At 37.9% G+C, this 18,026-nt stretch overlaps 1 protein-coding gene across 3 annotated transcripts in view; it reads left to right on the top strand.

The window, feature by feature from the left end:
- NPFFR2 (neuropeptide FF receptor 2) overlaps positions 1 to 18,026 on the top strand; it is a 95,018-nt gene that overhangs the window by 68,284 nt on the left and 8,708 nt on the right. The window contains exons 2-4 of one of the 3 annotated variants that reach the window (XM_045473792.1): positions 23 to 76; positions 725 to 861; positions 8,422 to 8,771. In XM_045473792.1, the coding sequence (XP_045329748.1) occupies positions 839 to 861; positions 8,422 to 8,771 (373 nt within the window). In that variant the 5' untranslated portion in view covers positions 23 to 76; positions 725 to 838. The remainder of the gene's footprint in view (positions 1 to 22; positions 77 to 724; positions 862 to 8,421; positions 8,772 to 18,026) is intronic. The other 2 variants (XM_045473793.1, XM_045473794.1) reach the window with 2 other exon arrangements.

The following is an 18,026-nucleotide window of genomic DNA, read 5'->3' as shown; positions in this document are numbered from 1 at the left end:
AAAGGAACGATTCTGGTTTTAGTTCCAGGTAAAACCCCCGGACAACTATGTAGGATCACCATGCAGATTTGTAAAGGTGGGTACCAAGGGATATTGATCCTCAGGTTGAAGAGATTAAAAGGCCCAGGATTACAGATTAGAAGATGATTGAGAGAGGTTTGCTGAGGTGTGGTGAATCACCCACGTACAATATGGAGAAGTGGGGGTGCTTGCCCCCAAATCATGCTTAGAAGAGGGACTGATGGAGGCATGCAGAGTTTAACATATGAACTTACTGTTTCAGAGGACATCGTGAACTTTTATCTGCCTCGCATGTAAGACTGATGGGGTTCTTGAGCAAACGGCTAAGAAAGAATTCTTAACACCTCTTTGATGCAAATAGGTGATTTTGGTAAAGCACGGGGGACAGGACCCATGGGCAGAAAGAGCTGCACTGGGATCCTATGGACTGACTGATTATATACTTTTAAATTAGTGGGGGTTAGGGATAGCATAAGTCTCTAAAGAATTTGGAAGCAAGGCTTTCAGGACCCTGAGGGACTACTGTGAAAATAAGAGTTACTTTTAGTCTTTAATAAAACAAAACCACAAAGGAAGTAACGCTGTCATGAGTTGCTTGAGGAAGGTCACACTCTGCCTGTTTCAGGTGTCTATCAGTGGGCTCCAAGCTGTGAGGAGATTTAATTTAAGCTACTTTTCTCTTGCTTTTGTTTCCCTTATTAAGACCTCCAAAGTGCCAGGACCTGGCTGACTGGCTTGTTTCTCTGAAAGCAGATCGAACTACAGTTGATGGTATCGGTCAGCTTGCACTCCTAGAGTCTTTTTGGACAAAAGATGGATGAGTGTTCACAGTGGGACAAGGTGATTGGCATGGCTGCATGATGGTTAACACGGCTGCTCTATGGCAGGGTGAACAGTTGGGTTTCTCAAGGCTGAATAGAGCAGCCAGAGATGAATTTCCTCACATGAAGGGAACTGTATTTGAGAGATCCACAGCAATAGTTTAGCGTCTCTAAAGAGCCCACCAAAAGTGCCCACAAAAGTGAGCGTCAGCTTTAAAATTCTTTCTAGCCCAAGAACACCTCATAACAAGACTGGAAAGAAAAGTAGGACTTTTCCTGCCCCTTTCCACCACCCTTTGTCCACCCACAACTCTGGCAAGGATGGGAACTGAGACTGACAAGATGAGGGTGGAGATATTACAGAGCAAGTCAGCAAAGAAGACCAGGAGGCATCCTTCATGGAAATTTAAATTTTTGTTAGACTAGACAAGACATATTAATTACTATATTGCTTTTATGATCAGAAAATGATTAGAAAAGTAATAAAACCTCTTCAAAATTTCACCTCGGGCCAAGGAAGAAATTAGCCTCAAATAATAAAATTAAAGTGTCAGCAAGATACAAATGTAGTTGCTTTTACATTGCATCAGACAACTCATGCTTATTCAGTGTAGCTGTTATTTACAAATGGTCTTCATCCCATGTGCTTTGGAAAATCTAGCATTCACCTGTCTCTCCACCAACACCCCCCTCCCCAGTATCTCTAGGAATTCTCTAGATATCTATGATGCATTCTTGTTCCTGTCTAATTCTTTGTAATTGCTTTTTTCCCTCTGCCCTACACTAACCCAAATATTATAACACTTCCCTTGATAATTGAAAAATACCCCCCACAAAGTCAGTTAATGTTTAATAGACTCTTGCTGACAATTTGGGGTTATAGGCAGGGAGGAGTTTTCTGTGTAGAACAAAAGTTAGTTTGAAATTAAATATTAGACATGACAGAGTCTAGAAGTTCCTTGGCCACATCCAAGTCATGGAACTTCATTCTGGTCAGTTTCTAACTCTCAAGTTGCCCACACTTAGCTTTGTTGCTAATTTTTATACTCTTAGGATACCCTTTTTAATGTTTCCTGACTCTTCTTGACATTAATTGTGGAGCTCGAATCAGATTACTTAACATCTCCTGTCTTACTTTCCTTATATACTAAACACGGGTACTTTTAGTAGCTACTTTTACTAGACTAAATGGGTTGACACATATAAAGAAATTCACAGAGTGCTCAGCACAAAATATATATCAAAATGCTCAAAGGTAATAAAGTAATTAAAATAATAATTTAAATAAAGTACTTTGGATATTCTACTCATTGTTACTATGCCCTAGAGAGTGAGGTTGTATGAGTAAAGTCCCTTTCTCACATGAAGACAATTTCTCAAAGTATTTTTCTAAATGAAAGTTCTTATCCTAATAGAATATATTATCTCCTTGAAAATAATATTATTTTTCTTTCCAGCATATTTGTACAAAAAGATTGGTAGAAGATATACTAAAATATTAGATTACGTATTTCCAGGCATAATTATATGAAAGGCTGTTTAATTCTCCATGCATATTGGATTTTATAGCTAAAATCTGAATTACTTTTTTAAAGTCGGAGATCTTATTCATGTTCATGCCTTGGTAATAATTTCAAGGATATAGGCAATCAGGAAGCTTAATCAAAGAAGGTATGGAACTTTGAGGGTGGCTTTTTAGGACCCCTCCTCCTGCTGAGTGTGGCTTTTTAGGACCCCCTCATCCTGCATGAGATGTTCACTCTCTGGCTCAGAGTAGTAAGTAATACAGCTGAACCTTACCTGAAGACCTCATCTAACACTGCAGAGTGAGTGTTCCATTCATGAAATATCTCCATTTTATATCCCAGTTTATATGCCATTTCTTAGGGAGTCATACCTCATAAATCCATAGATTCTGTGTTTATTTACTCTAATATTTATCCAGGAATATCCTATTAAAAACTTTATATAGGTGAAGACTTAACATCCTAGCAAATATCATTCCCCTACCTGGAGGTAGAGTTATAATGTCCACAGGAACATTAGTCTGAATCTTCAGGCTTCCTTTTTTTCCCTGGGGGCATTCTCCTTGTGTCTGGGGGAGAAATGGATTACTGGCTGGCTGCTTTAACATCTTCCACCAATTCTCTCTGACCTCAGTTAATATTACTTTGCCACACATTTCTCGTTGTTATTCTTTGTCTTACTCCATTTTCTTTAGTATTTCAAAGAACGAATAGTGTTTATAATGCCTTGATGACCACCAAGATTTGATTTGAAGGTCCAATGAGGAGTAGGAGTAAAGCATGTTCATATTGACTGTATCTCTTTAAAGGTCTTTTGAAATCCTTTTTCCTTCTCTATGACTGTTTATCTTCAATTGTGCACAGTTGTTTGAACCTTGTTGTATGATCTGATGGAGACATTTAATTGAATGTGCAATGTTTCTAAAGTCCAGTTCACTTCCTCTTCTGGATAATGAATTGTAACGTGTTTTATATCAATCAGAGGTTCAGCTCAGCTTTCCAATGCATTACTTTCTTCTGGGGATCATCATTTGCATAAGTCTGGTTTTCACTTAATTCTACCAATGAAGTTACAAACCCTCTAGCATACCATGTTGCTGCGGCAGAGGCTTATACAACATTTGACACATTCTGCATTAATAAAACTAGGAGTAGTAAACTTCAGGGCCGTGTGTTCCTTCTTTTTTCTTTTTTTTTTTTTCCAGATTACAGATTAATGACCCAGGCTTTTTCCAGAGGAAAGAAGTCCAAGGATTTTTCTCTCAGTGTTGAGTATGTATTAATCAGGACCAGATCTGAGAGAGTGGAACTGACCAAGTTCGTCTTCCCCACTCCAGTGCTTCCAGACTGGTTTCTCTGTCCTCAGGAAACCAGGATCTAACAAAGGCTCACTCATCTGTGGGTGTCTTCCCAATTCAGCCCTCTCCGTGTTTTATCCCACTGTGGCTGGAAGGGGCTGAGGCCAGCTCATGGGCCCCTGCTGGTTCCACAGCCATATGAGGTCAGTCTGACTCTTCTCTGGTGCACAGGTGGGTGAGACTCCTCCTCCAAATGTTTTGGCCTTTGGTGCTGGCTACCACAGCTCCCACAGAAGCACTTCTGTTGGCAGACAGATGCTGAATTTTAGTTGTTAGAAGGGCATCTTATGCTTTCATGATGCTGATATCCTAAGGTCATATATTTGAAAGTGCTTTGAAAATGCAAATATTAGGCATTATTACTATCTCATAATTATTGCCAGTGATTCACACCCGGCTCGACCATGTGTGTTTCCAACATTTCTGGCCTTGCTATTTTCCCTCTCTCTCCTTTTCAATTATTTTAGCAATCTAAGTTGTCATAAATTAGTGACTTTAGTAACTACAATTACCCTTTAGTGATAATCATCAGAGTTTAGTTTAGGTCATCCAACATAAATGGAAGCAAATACTGCCACCTTCCTGTCCTTAAATCCTTGTATAAGTACACAGGGAAAAGAAAAGGAAAAAAATGAAGACTAGAGTATAATTAATAATAAATACCATGGTAATAATGGCAATACTGCAAATCCCAAGAGATGGATGAGCAAAATAGGGAGTAGCGACCACAGTTCACTTTTTTGTGTCTGGCAGTCTATGTAGCCTGTGATTGGTGATGATTTATTACAAAGTTGGTCACTTTAATGAGTATTTGATACACGAATAAAGGTCTAGACTCTTCCTTCAGATGACTCATTCTTTAGATGATCTGTATGAAACAGCACATTTCATATCAAAACTTAATACGTGAGGGTCTTTATGGATTCTTTTTTAATTGAAATTGGGGGGACATATCTATTTTAGGTAAGATAACACCATTGCTAGCCATTGGATGACTTACTCTGATTGTGAATTTATAAGAGTTTGAGTTACATTATCTGCTTCTGTTCTGTACAGTTGCATTCAGATAATAACACATTTTTTTCCGGATCATAAAAAAACCAAAAATCTGGAAATGTGAAATAAGTTGAAAAATATAGAAAAACACCAACATATACTAATATCAAACCAGTCCATCTCCCACTGAGTAATGCACTGTTAGTGGTTTCTAGCAAATACAATTACAGGAAGGAAAGAATTTTAAATTACTTGCTCTCTTGATTTCTCTTTCTGAAGACCCAGACCCTGTTTCTACAGATAAGCATAAGGGTCTGGATAAGCTCTGGCAACTTGGGCTCTAAATGGAGCTGATGCAGTTTAACCTACATCTGTGTTCTCCCCAGGGTCAAAGATGAAGGAATGATAAAGCTAACAACCAAGTTATTTTATTCATCACACGGATTTCCATGTAGAAATAAACAATACAAGACGAATTAGTGTTAAGATGGCTTATAATTAATTTACTCAACTTGTAAAATGCTAACTTAAAAAATTTAGACTTTGTTATTAAAAAGACATTACAGGGGCGCCTGGGTGGCGCAGTCGGTTAAGCGGCCGACTTCAGCCAGGTCACGATCTCGCGGTCCGGGAGTTCGAGCCCCGCGTCAGGCTCTGGGCTGATGGCTCAGAGTCTGGAGCCTGTTTCCGATTCTGTGTCTCCCTCTCTCTCTGCCCCTCCCCCGTTCATGCTCTGTCTCTCTCTGTCCCAAAAATAAATAAACGTTGAAAAAAAAATTAAAAAAAAAAAAAAGACATTACACATTTTCAGTGAAATATTCTGAAACTATTGAACCATCGATATGGGTAGACTATAAATCTGCCTTCTAGAAACTGGTATACACAAATTTCTTAGTCCTTATATTATTTCATCTACAGAATTAATATGCACAGAGTATACTTTACTTCTAGACTTAAAGATATTCAATCAGAGATTGATTTTATTTAAAGCATTTTAATCAACTGTATAGAACTTTTAAGTGTCCAGTGAAAAAGATGCCAGATGCAGGAATACCAAAGGGCAATTTTCCTTGGTGTATTAAACTGAGATAAGTGGATCCCCCTAGAATCAATCGGGACCTGGCTTTTCTCTGTCTCACTCACTACAGTAATACTAGGGGTGATGATGTTATCCCCAAAGTTATACTATTATAGGTTAACCTAATAGCCAAAGCTGTGGCCTCACATACAAAATTTTACAATTATGTGTCAGGAGGAAGTTAACACTTAAATATGACAGGTTCCTCCTTTACCCTCTATGTGGCATGTTGGCATGTTACCTTGCCAAATATAGTCATCAAGCCAATAATAGGAATAGTGAAATCCATGTTGGCTCCTAAAACAAAATCTTATTTTGGTTTATCAATAATACGTTAGAAGAAGAGGAAAAGAAACACTTACCTCTTTAACAACTGACATGGAGTTTAAGTTAACACACGGGAAGGTTTTGAAAACCTTGCTGCATCTCAACCTTCCAAACACTGTTATCCCAGCAGATATGGTTGCTCTAAGCTGGAGCATAAGAAAAACAGAATGTGAAAATATAAAGCATTATGTCTTATGAGATATTTCCCCCAATATATTTTTCAGCTCTAATTGAATCTGTGGGCAGAGGTTTCTTATCAGTGATATTTAGTGACCTACAGTGTTGTCATGCAGTTTTCATTTATATTTACGGCATTTCCTTGCCTTGGATACAAATATCTTTAAATATTTGTGTGAATGCTTTTCTTTTGGATACTTTGAAGAAATTTTTATCAAGCTAGTAGGTATTCTCAGTGTCAGGCTCTGGACCCAGACATTTTCAGCTTGACTCTGTATGGTAGAGTATATCTAGTCTTACTCAGATTCCATTCTTTTTTCTTTTCTTCTAACCCTCACCCCATCCCACACTCACTTTCTTTTCATTTTGCATTTTTGTTTGGGCTTAGGGACATTAAACATAGAAAGGCAGAGATGAGCTTTAAAAATTAGAGGAAAGGGAAGAAATAAAATGGCAAAATATTGGAGGAAAATGATCCCCTTTTATTGATTTATGTTTATATACTTGTTTTGTAGTAACTTACCTTGCTTACTTACTGTTTGTTCCCTGCACCTAAAATAGAGAAAACTATCCAAAGTTGAGTATTTGAAATGAATACTACATATCTTGATCTCCATGCAGTATTTACAAGAATAAACATGCTCCCCTAAAATGATACAGATATGTAGTTGGTGAAAGACTGAAAAATGCAGAGTGATAATGAGGTCGTTAATGTAAACTGGGGTCTGATTATCTATCTTACCAATTCAAAGTCCATGAAATTACTCCCCCCCCCCAAAAAAAAAAAAAGAATATGGGAGCTCAATTGTGTACTATCAAATTTATTTCCCTTTAAGGGCACATATAACGTTCTGTCCAACCAGTTGCAGAAAACAACATATGCAGAAAAGAGTTAATGAGCAGGTCAGAGCCTGACATCTTTAGAAAGGACTGCTTGCAAGGTCTGCCCTTGGTTAGAGTCTGGGAACGTAAATCAGAAACAGTTCCCTATAGTGACATAAAGTGTCCATAAGTGACTGAAGTGGCTCATTATACCTAATCTGTTTGTACAGACATTGTTCATGCTGCACATGTACTTTCCATCTGGGAGTCTGAAATTTTGATACTGCTTGGAGGAAGGTACCATGTGACCATTCTCCAATTAAAAACCTAGGATGCTGAGTTTCTAATGAGCCTCCCTGGTAGACAACACTTCACACATCTCGTCAAACTCATTGCTAGAGGAATTAATCTCACTGTGTGACTCCACCGAGGGAGACTCTTAGAAGCTAGTTCCTGGTTTCCTGCAGATATTACCTTATGTGCCGTATTATTTGCTGATTTTATGTTGTATCCGTTTGCTGTAATAAATATTGGCTGTGAATACACTATATGCTAAGTCCTCTGAATTCTTCTAGTAAATCACCAAACATGGGCATGTTCTTGAGGACCTCTGATACACAAGGTTGACTGAAATATCTACATGAAGATATATTGATTCTAAATAAAAATATGTATTGAATATATGTGAATGGAATTATGTTAAGTAAAACCAAGGCAAGTAGCATAGACTTCTTTTAAGAGATTCACAGTATACTGGCTATCTCTGCATACAGAAGTATATAAAAAGAATATTCAATTAACAGAGTCAAAGCAGAATAAGGAATATACAAAAAACTAATTTCTATGGGAGTTTTGAAGATATAGACACCTCATCTTGTTTCAATTGCCAGGAAAGCTGAAAACCTGTAAGTTAGCCTTAAAGGAACAAGTAGGTTTTGACAGGTTATGATATCTAGAGACAGGAGAAAAGGGGAATTTTGGAAGGTTTCCCTTACAGAGTTTCTCTTGAAACTTTGCAAATGAGTATGAGGTGTTATGAAAAAGTGAAATATAGAACCTATTGAGGAAATAAAAAATAATAATCGTTACTTAGGACACAAAGTGTAAATTTCAAATCTCTTGGTAAAAATCCTAATAATTTGAATGATCTATATAACTCATTTCCATGCAACATTCATGGATTATTATAGAAGGACCATCAAAATTCCATAGTGTTTTAAAAGTATTCCTCTTAAACTCAGGCACAGAACTGATTTATGTTCTATTGGTTTCTAATTATGCTTTTTCTTTTCTAGCTCTCCTTTGTTCAGGTCCATCATGAGTGAGAAATGGGACTCAAACTCTTCAGAAAACTGGCATTATATTTGGAGTGTCAATGGCACAAAATATCACCTATACTCAGATATCAATATTACCTATGTGAACTACTATCTTCACCAGCCTCAAGTAGCAGCAGTCTTCATCACTTCCTACTTTCTCATCTTCTTCCTGTGCATGGTGGGAAATACCGTGGTTTGCTTTACTGTAATGAGGAACAAGCATATGCACACAGTCACTAATCTCTTTATCTTGAACCTGGCAATAAGTGATTTACTGGTTGGCATATTTTGTATGCCTATCACACTCCTGGACAACATCATAGCAGGTATGTTGACAAGTGTGCTGTACAAGGATGACATGTTTCTTCCACATTCCTGTACCTATGGCAGGGTCATCCATTCATCTGCAAATATTTATGGAGTTCCAAGAACTTCTCCAGGTACCTGCCCTCATAGGGCCTACATTCTAAAGGAGGAGAAAGACAATAAACAGATGGAGGATAAGTAGTCAAAGAAAAGTAGGAATTATGGATAAAAATAAAGCAAGTGACAGAGATGAAGAGTGGAAACTGTCATTTTTATAGAGTTCACTGAAGGTAATCAGAGAATGAGATCTAACGTTTTTTTACTGATGACTTTAAATTTGCTTAATACAGTTCAGGGCACATAGAATGTAGTAAAAATATTGGGAATATTCTACACTGTAGAGTTCAAGGAACTGGTAAAGTCTGGTTTCAAATGATATAACGTCTTCAGTCTAACAGATGTTGGGTCCCTCTTGTGGTTAGCTAGGGAGATTTCCAATAGTTTTTGAGGGAAGCAGCAGTCCCGTGTACCACAAAAAGTGGTAGTTTAATCAGTGGCAATGTACATACGCAATATGAGTAACTTAACACTGCATCAGTTAGGGTGCTGCCCTGGAGTCCTTGTGGCCTGTCTTGCTACTTCTCTAGGGCTATGTCATACACTCTGGAAGTGCAGGGGCAGTGGATCTCCTGCTCCCAGAACAATTTTGGCACATGATACCTGCTTAATTGTTGTAGACTCCAACTCGAAAGTTCTCTTTGGCCAGCAAAAGAGCAGACTCAAGATTAAAACGAGAGATGGCTAATGTCCGGGAAGAGACAAGAGCCCTAATAAGGGTCCTTGTCCCACATTTATTCAAATCAGAAGGCTTGCAAATGTGATGGTCGTGTACAAAGAGACAAAGAAACTAGGAACATTAACTTGGGGACATGATGGGGAAAGGGGGATTTTGAAGATATACAGTGTTTGGGGTTTGGGTCAATATAAAACAAAATCCAGGTGCCAGGCAGATGGGTAGATAGTTGTTAATGGCAGACAGGAGGCGTCGTGCCTGTTTATCTTTGCCAGCCTAGGGGATGAGACAGATGGGGCATAACCTCAGGGTTAACAAGGCCCCTTTTCTTTTGTTAATCATCTCCGCTCTGGGCTGCTTTGCCTGCAGTGCAGCAGTCCACAGTCCAGTTCACCAATTTACCTACCCTGGCCCTCTTCTCCTATGAAAGCAGCTTTCTGCTATAGTACTAAATTTGGGGTGCTTTCATCATGAATATCTAATCTTGTTATTCCTATGTATTGGGCAACTTTGCGCCATTTCTATTTCAGGCCTTTGTCTCTATTTTGGGGGGCTCAGCACCCCCTCCCTATTTTGGGATGCCTTTGGACCTCCCTATTCCTGGCACCTTTGTGCCTCCCTATTTTTGGAGTGTCTTTGCACCCCCCTATTCTTGGAGTGCCAATCTGGTGTACCCAAACTCAGGTGTGAGCATTTTATGGCTTTGTATTTCTTTATGCCTTTTTTACCCATTGGTGTAACCCTGGGGATTCCTAAGCTTATCCCCCACACTTAATAAATATTTGTTGTATTAATGAGTGAGTGGTATTCATGAGAGATACTCATATTCCAAATATGTATAAGAAAAAATGATACAATAGGAACATATCAAAAATATTTAGAGTAGTGTGAGCCCTGTCATAGGTCCTACCCCTTCATTCAAGATCAGTGCACTGAAGAATGAGAGGTTTATCTTTAGAGATGACATCTGTTGCCTTCCTTTCTCTGCAGTGGGAGCAGGGAGAGTTTAAGAATGCCTCTTCTAGCATCTGTACTGCATAGATTCTGTGTTTTTTATGTACTTATTTTTAAAAATAGTTTATATTTTTAACAAAAAGGAATGTGCATTTAAAAAAAATGTTTTTAATGTTTATTTATTTTTGAGGGAGAGAGAGACAGAGTGCAAGCAGGGGAGGAGAGAGAGAGGGAGACACAGAATCTGAAGCAGGCTTCAGGCTCCGAGTTGTCAGCACAGAGCCCGATGTGGGGCTCGAACTCATGAACTGTGAGATCATGACCTGAGCTGGTCAGATGCTTAACTGACTGAGCCACCCAGGTGCCCCAAGGAATATACATTTTTAAGACACTGGGCTAGGCAAAAAGAGAGCAAAACAATTGATTTAAATTATTGTTATCGCTCTCAAGAAACTTACTTTGCCAGTAAGAAATGTTCTCACTATCTCCCCCTATAAATATTTATAAAGAAATTATCATCTAAACTCTTCCTTATTGTTACCCTTCCTTATCCCTGATTCTCATTCACAGGAGGCAGCCACATTCAACACCTTGCCTTTATTTTTGGTATTTATTCTCATGTTTCTAAATAACATATTTCCATTATAAAAGGTATTATCTTCACACTGTGGGAGATGTGATGTAGTTCTTCTAATCTTCTACCACAAGAGGTATTTCCCCCAGCAGTCTCCACTGAAATGACATAGAGCAAAAGAACATAAATTCACAGAAACTGCCACATACTGCTGAATGTGAAGGTGGGAAAACAGGATTGGCTGGAATTGTGTACACATGCAATCTGATGCATTTATATAGACACACAAAATCACATTCACACTCTTTACCTCCTCTCATTTTCCCAACATTATTATAATTTTTAGTTGTCAGTATGCAGAATATATGTTCCTATTATTTGTATCTTAGCTCTGCTGAGGCATGAATGTTAATACAAGAAAATTCCCCAGGATTAAGCACATGCTATTTTTGGTTGAAAGGACTATGATATCAATATGAAAGAGTGCTGTGATATCAATTTCTTTTTTCTTAGATTTAATAAGGGCATCGTATTTTTTTTATTTAAAAAAATTATTTTTGTAACGTTTATTATTGAGAGACAAACATAGAGCATGAGCAGGGGAGGGGTAGAGAGAGGGGGAGACACAGAATCTGAAGCAGGCTCCAGGCTCTGAGCTGTCATTACAGAGCCGGATGTGGGGCTTGAACTCAGGATCTGTGAGATCAGTGACCTGAGCTGAAGTCAGTTGCCTAAACAACTGAGCCACCCAGGCACCCCAGGGGCATTGTATTTTGATTTGCTTAGTTGGGGGTATGTACCTGTAAGTAATATAACCTCAACCTCTCTTCTACAAGTGTTAATTTCTTGTTAATACCTTCAGACATGTCAGGTAACTTGTGAATTGCATCTTTTTTTTCTGGAGATACCCTGTTGGTGCTCTCTACCCTTTTGTTTCTATTCAGATATACTGCTTTTTAGGCGTGGAGCTCAGCTGCTACTGCTCTGGGAAGTCCCTTCACTGAGACCCTAAGGACTCTCTTTACTATTCTTTGTGTTCAATCCCCTGTTTTCCAGAACCATGTCTTCTTTCTTGGTTTATTTCTCTGTTAGTTTCCTGAGAAAGTGTGCATTAAGATTAAAAAAAGAAAAACCAGGGGCACCTGGGTGGCTCAGTCGGTTAAGCGTCTGACTTCGGCTCAGGTCATGATCTCAAGGTCTGCTGTGCTGACAGCTCAGAGCCTGGAGCCTGCTTCGGATTCTGTGTCTCCCACTCCCTCTGACCCTCCCCCATTCATGTTCTGTCTCAAAAATAAATAAACGTTAATTTTTTTTTTTAAGAAAAAACATTTGAGATCTTGTTTGTCTGCAGTTATCTTTATTCTGTTCTCATACCTGATTATGGTTAGCTGTATGAAGTATTTAAGACTGGACATTTTCTCCCCCTCAGAATTTTAACAGAGTTGTCTATTGTTACTGCTGGGAAACCTGATATTACTGTTGAAAAATCTAATGATGTTCTTTTTTTTATCATGATTTGCATTTTGAAAACTTGGGGCTTGTCTTTATCCTCAGTGTTCTGAATTTCAAGCAATTATGCCTTCCATAGGTCTTTTTATTTTTCATGTGTTGGACACAAACCAGGTTATTTCAATCAGAAACAGAATGCTCCTTAATCCTGGGGAATTTCTTGCATAATTCTCTTCCATTTTACTTTTTTCAATTCATATTAGTCAGATATTAGAGGTTCTGGGTTGCCTTTTGTTTCTTCATCTTTCTTGTTTCTGTTCCTTATTGTTCTTTTTTCAAAGATTTTCTTAGTTTTCTCTACCAGACATTATATTGAATTCCACATTTCTGCTCTCATGTTTTAAATTCTTTGACCTATTTTATTTTCTGCATGTTTCCTATACTATCGTGTACATTTCATCAATCAAATGTGTTATATCTCTGAGGTTTATTTTTATGCTTTTATTTTAATTCCAGTTAACAGGGTTATATTAGTTTCAGCTGTACTGGTGATTCAAATGGTGATTCAAAAATTCCATACATCACCCAGTGCTCATGATAGTACGTGCACTGCTTAATCCCCATCACCTATTTCACCCATCCTCCCACCCACCTCCTCTCTGGTAACCATCAGTTTGTTCTGTATAGTTAAGAGTCTGTTTCTTGGTTTATCTTTTTTCCTATGCTAGTTTGTTTTGTTTCTTTTTTTTTTTTTTTCTAAATTTTTTTTTTAACGTTTATTTATTTTTGAGACAGAGACAGAGCATGAACGGGGGAGGGTCAGAGAGAGGGAGACACAGAATCTGAAACAGGCTCCAGGCTCTGAGCTGTCAGCACAGAGCCCGACGCGGGGCTCGAACTCATGGACCACGAGATCATGACCTGAGCTGAAGTCGGCCGCTTAACCGACTGAGCCACCCAGGCGCCCCTGTTTTGTTTCTTAAATTCTACATATGAGTGAAATCATATTGTATTTCTTTCTCTAACTGGCTTACTTCACTTAGCATTTTAATCCCTAGGTCCACCCATGTAATTGCAAATGGCAAGATTTCAGTCTTTTTTTTGCAGCTGAATAATATTCCATTGCACATGCATGTGCGTGTGTGTGTGTGTGTGACACATCTTCTTTTCCATTCATCAATCAATGGATACTTGGGCTGCTACACATCTTGGGTATTGTAGATAGTGCTGCTATGAACATAGGGGTGCAAGTATCCCTTTGAATTAGTATTTTTTTTATTCTTTGGGTAAATAGTAGTGAGATTGCTGGATCTTAAAGTAGTTTTATTTTTAGCTTTTTGAGGAACCTCTTTACAGTTTTCCAGCACTCCGGAAAATAGTTTGCATTCCCACCAACAGTGCAAGAAGATTCTTCTTTCTCCACATCCTTGCCAATACTTGTTTCTTGTGTTGTTGATTTTAGCCATTCTGACAGATGTGAGGTGATATTTCACTGTACTTTTGATTTGCATTTCCCTGATGATGAATGATGTTAATCAGCATCTTTTCATGTGTCTGTTGGCCATCTGTATGTCTTCCTTGGACAAATGTCTGTTCATGTCATCTGCCCATTTTTTAATGGGGTTGTGTTCTGGGTATTGAGTTGTAGAAGTTATTTATGTATTTAAAATACTAACACTTAATTGGATATGTCATTTGCAAATATCTTTTCCTATTCAGTAAGTTGTCTTTTAGTTTTGTTGATTGTTTCCTTTGCTGTGCAGTAGCTTTTTATTTTGATGAAGTCCCTATAGTTTATTTTTGTTTTTGTTTCCCTTGTCTCAGGAGACCTATCTAGAAAGAAGTTGCTATGGCTGATCTCAGAGAAGTTACTGCTTATGTTCTCATCTAGGATTTTCGTGGTTTCAGGTCTCAAATTTAGATCTTTAATCCATTTTGAGTTTATTTTTGTGTATGGTATAAGAAAGTGGTCCAGTTTTTCCAGGTTTCTTGAAGAGACTGTCTTTTTTTCCATTGGATATTATTTCCTACTTTGTTGAAGATTAATTGACCGTATAATTGTGGGTTTATTTCTGAGTTTTCTATTTTGTTTCAATGATCTATGTTTCTATTTTTGTGCCAGTTTAATACTGTTTTGATTACCACAGGTTTGTAATATAACTTGAAGTCTGGACTTGTGATATCTCCAGCTTTGCTTTTCTTTTTCAAGTTTGCTTTGGCTATTTGCGGTCTTTTTGTGGTTCCATACATATATTAGGATTGTTTGTTCTAGTTCTGTGAAAAATGCTATTGGCATTTTCATAGGGATCACATTAAATGTGTAGGTTGCTTTGGTAGTACAGACATTTTTACAATATTTGTTCTTCCAGTCCATGAGCATGGAATGTCTTTCCCTTTCTTTGTGTTATCTTCTATTTCTTTCATGAGTGTTTTATACTTTTCAGAGTATAGGTATTTCACCTCTTTTCTAGGTATCTTATTATTTTTGGTGCAGTTGTGAATGGGATTGCTTTCTTTATTTCTCTTTCTGCTGCTTCATTATCAGTGTATAGAAATGCAACAGATATCTATACATCGATTTTGTATCCTGCGAATCTTTTATCAGTCCTAGCAGCCTTTTGGCAGTCTTTCAGATTTTCAGTGTAGAGTATCATGTCATCTGCATAGTGAAAGTTTGACTTCTTCCTTACTGATTTGGATGCGTTTTATTTTTCTTGTCTGCCTGCCATGGGTAGGACTTATAGTACTATGTTGAATAAAAGTGAAAGGGAACATCCCTTGTTCCTGATCTTTGGGGAAAAGCTCTCAGTTTTTCATCATTAAGGATGAAGTTAGCTGTGGGTTTTTCATATAAGTCCTTTTTATGTTGAGGTATGTTCCCTCTAAACCTACTTGTTGAGAGTTTTTATCATGAATGGATATTGAATGCTGTCAAATGCTCTTTCTGTGTCTACTGAAATGATCATATGATCCTTATTCTTTATTTTACTGATGTAATGTATTATGTTGATTGATTAGCAAATACCAAACCACCCTTGCAACCCAGGAATAAATCCCACTTGATCACTTGAATGATTTTTTTAATGATTGTTGGATTCAGTTTGGTGTATTTCGTTGAGGACTTTTGCATCTATGTTCATTAGAGATATTGGCCTGTGGTGCTCTTTTTTTGGTATCTTTATCTGGTTTTAGTATCAGAGTAATGCTGGCCTCATAGAATGAATTTGGAAGTTTTCCTTTTTCTATTTTTTGGAATAGTTTGAGAAGAATAGGTATTAACACTTCTTTAGATGTTTGGTAGAATTCACCTTGAAGTCATCTGTTCCTGGGCTTTTGTTGAGAATTTTGTGATTACTGTTTCAGTTTCCTTGCTGGTAATTGACCTGCTCAAGTTTTCTATTTCTTCCTGTTTCAGTTTTCGTAGGTTATATGCTTCTGAGAATTTATCCATTTCTTCTAGGTTGTCAAAATTGTTGGCAAATAGTTTTTCATAATAATTATAATTGTATTTCTGTGGTGTTGGTTTCTCCTTTCTCATTTGTAATTTTGTGGCCTTTTTCCTTTTTTCTTATAAGTCTGGCTAAAGGTTTGAAGTAATTTTTTTTATATTTTTCATCTACTTGATTTTTTTTCTTAAGTTTCTTTTTTCCTATTTTAGCCACTTTTATATTCGAGGCTTCCCGTCTGTCAATTGCTGCTTAGCTGCTTGTGTTTCAGACTGAGACATGGTGCGGCTTCCTTGGACCTCTGCATGCCTTAGGTTTGAGGTTAGGCCCACTCTTAGCCTCATTAATCTGGCCCATTCGCTGGGAAATCCACAACTGTCAAAAATTGCACATCAGGGGGCTCAGTCGGTTGAGCCCCCGACTTCAGCTCAGGTCACGATCTCGCGGTCCGTGAGTTCGAGCCCCGCATCAGGCTCTGGGCTGATGGCTCAGAGCCTGGAGCCTGCTTCCAATTCTGTGTCTCCCTCTCTCTCTCTGCCCCTCCCCCGTTCATGCTCTGTCTCTGTCTCAAAAATAAATAAATGTTAAAAAAAAAATTAAAAATTGCACATCAGTGTTCTTGGAAGGATCACATTCCCCAGAAGGCAATTCTCTGACCTATTGCCATGGGAGTCGTAAGACTGGCTGCTCTGTTCCAGAGCCTAGTGGGTCTCTGGGCAGCAGGACCGCATGCAGAGCATATATTTTCACTTCATCATTGTGCGTCATTGTGGTACCTGTGGTACCCACCACACTTGCACCTGCTGACTCGGAGTCTAGAGCCCCTCTGCTTTTACTTCCTCAGAGAGTAACCTCCATTCTTCTGCTAGCAGGGGAAGAACAAGTGGCATCTGGTTGTATTTATTCATAATTCAGCCAGTTGTGTCATTTTCCCAGCTTTATTTTCTTTCTGCGTATTTGAGTTCTTTGTTCTCTGGTGCTTTCATTTCAGTGGAATTTAGTGAGGGAGATGAGATAAATCATATGTTCTATTTTTGACCAAAGGCTATTGACACTCCTTTTTGCCTTTTTAATACTGTAAACAGCCAAACATATTTTAGGACTAGGAAAATGTGTTCACTTTTGGTTTCTATTCAGGAGAGTCATTCAAGCATCTATTTTAACATGAGCTGGATAGATGCCAAAATGGTTTTTCTGGTAGACTTGGATCATTTAGATTATTGGGAATATTTTAAATTAGGTACAAATATTTTTAAAAAAAAAATTACAGATCTGTTTAAAAGAAAATGAATGTTATTTTTTTCTCAGATTTTTAAATTTTATCTTTTGGGAAACGAGAATATTTGCTAGTAGAAGAATATGATTACTTTCTTATAATAGCAGGGGTGTTTATATCAACCTGTTATAATAATTTTACTAATTTCTTTTATAAACATTCCAATAAGTGAAGTTTACTTAGAAAGTAATTCAAATGGACTATTTTTGTTTATGCAAAGTGTTCTTTATTCTTGAAATATGTTTTAGTCAGCTCAGGCTACCATAACAAAATACTATAGACTAGGTGGCTTAAGCAAAAGACATTTATTTTCTTTCTATTCCAGAGGCTAGACGTCTGAGATCAGGGTGCTGGCATGGTCAGCTTGTGGGTGAGGGTCCTTTTTTTGGTTTGTAGACAGCTACCTTCTTGCTTTGTGCTCACATGGCCTTTCTTCTGTGCATGCTCCTGGAGAAGAATCCTTTTTTTTTCTTCCTCTTCTTCTAACGGCACTAATCCCATCATGTGGGCACCACCTTGTGGCATCATCTAAATATAATTACTTTCCAGAGGCCCCACTTCCAAACACGTTGAAACTTAAGGCTAGAATATATGAATTTGATGGGAGGGCAGGTAGAGCACAAACATTCACTCTATAACAAAGTACCTCTGAGGTAAATTGTCTCATTACATTATATATGAATAAATATTAATTTTATTTATTCTACATGTGACTCCTATTCCCCATGATTTATGGGGTACATTTCAAAATTATAAAACCAATATTCTTCCTGTCTTACTCAT

This window comes from Leopardus geoffroyi, chromosome B1 (genome assembly GCF_018350155.1).
Source record: "Leopardus geoffroyi isolate Oge1 chromosome B1, O.geoffroyi_Oge1_pat1.0, whole genome shotgun sequence".
Taxonomy (NCBI): Eukaryota; Metazoa; Chordata; class Mammalia; order Carnivora; family Felidae; genus Leopardus; species Leopardus geoffroyi.
The sequence above is the reverse complement of the archived record's forward strand: the minus strand, read 5'-3'. Positions and strand labels throughout refer to the sequence as shown.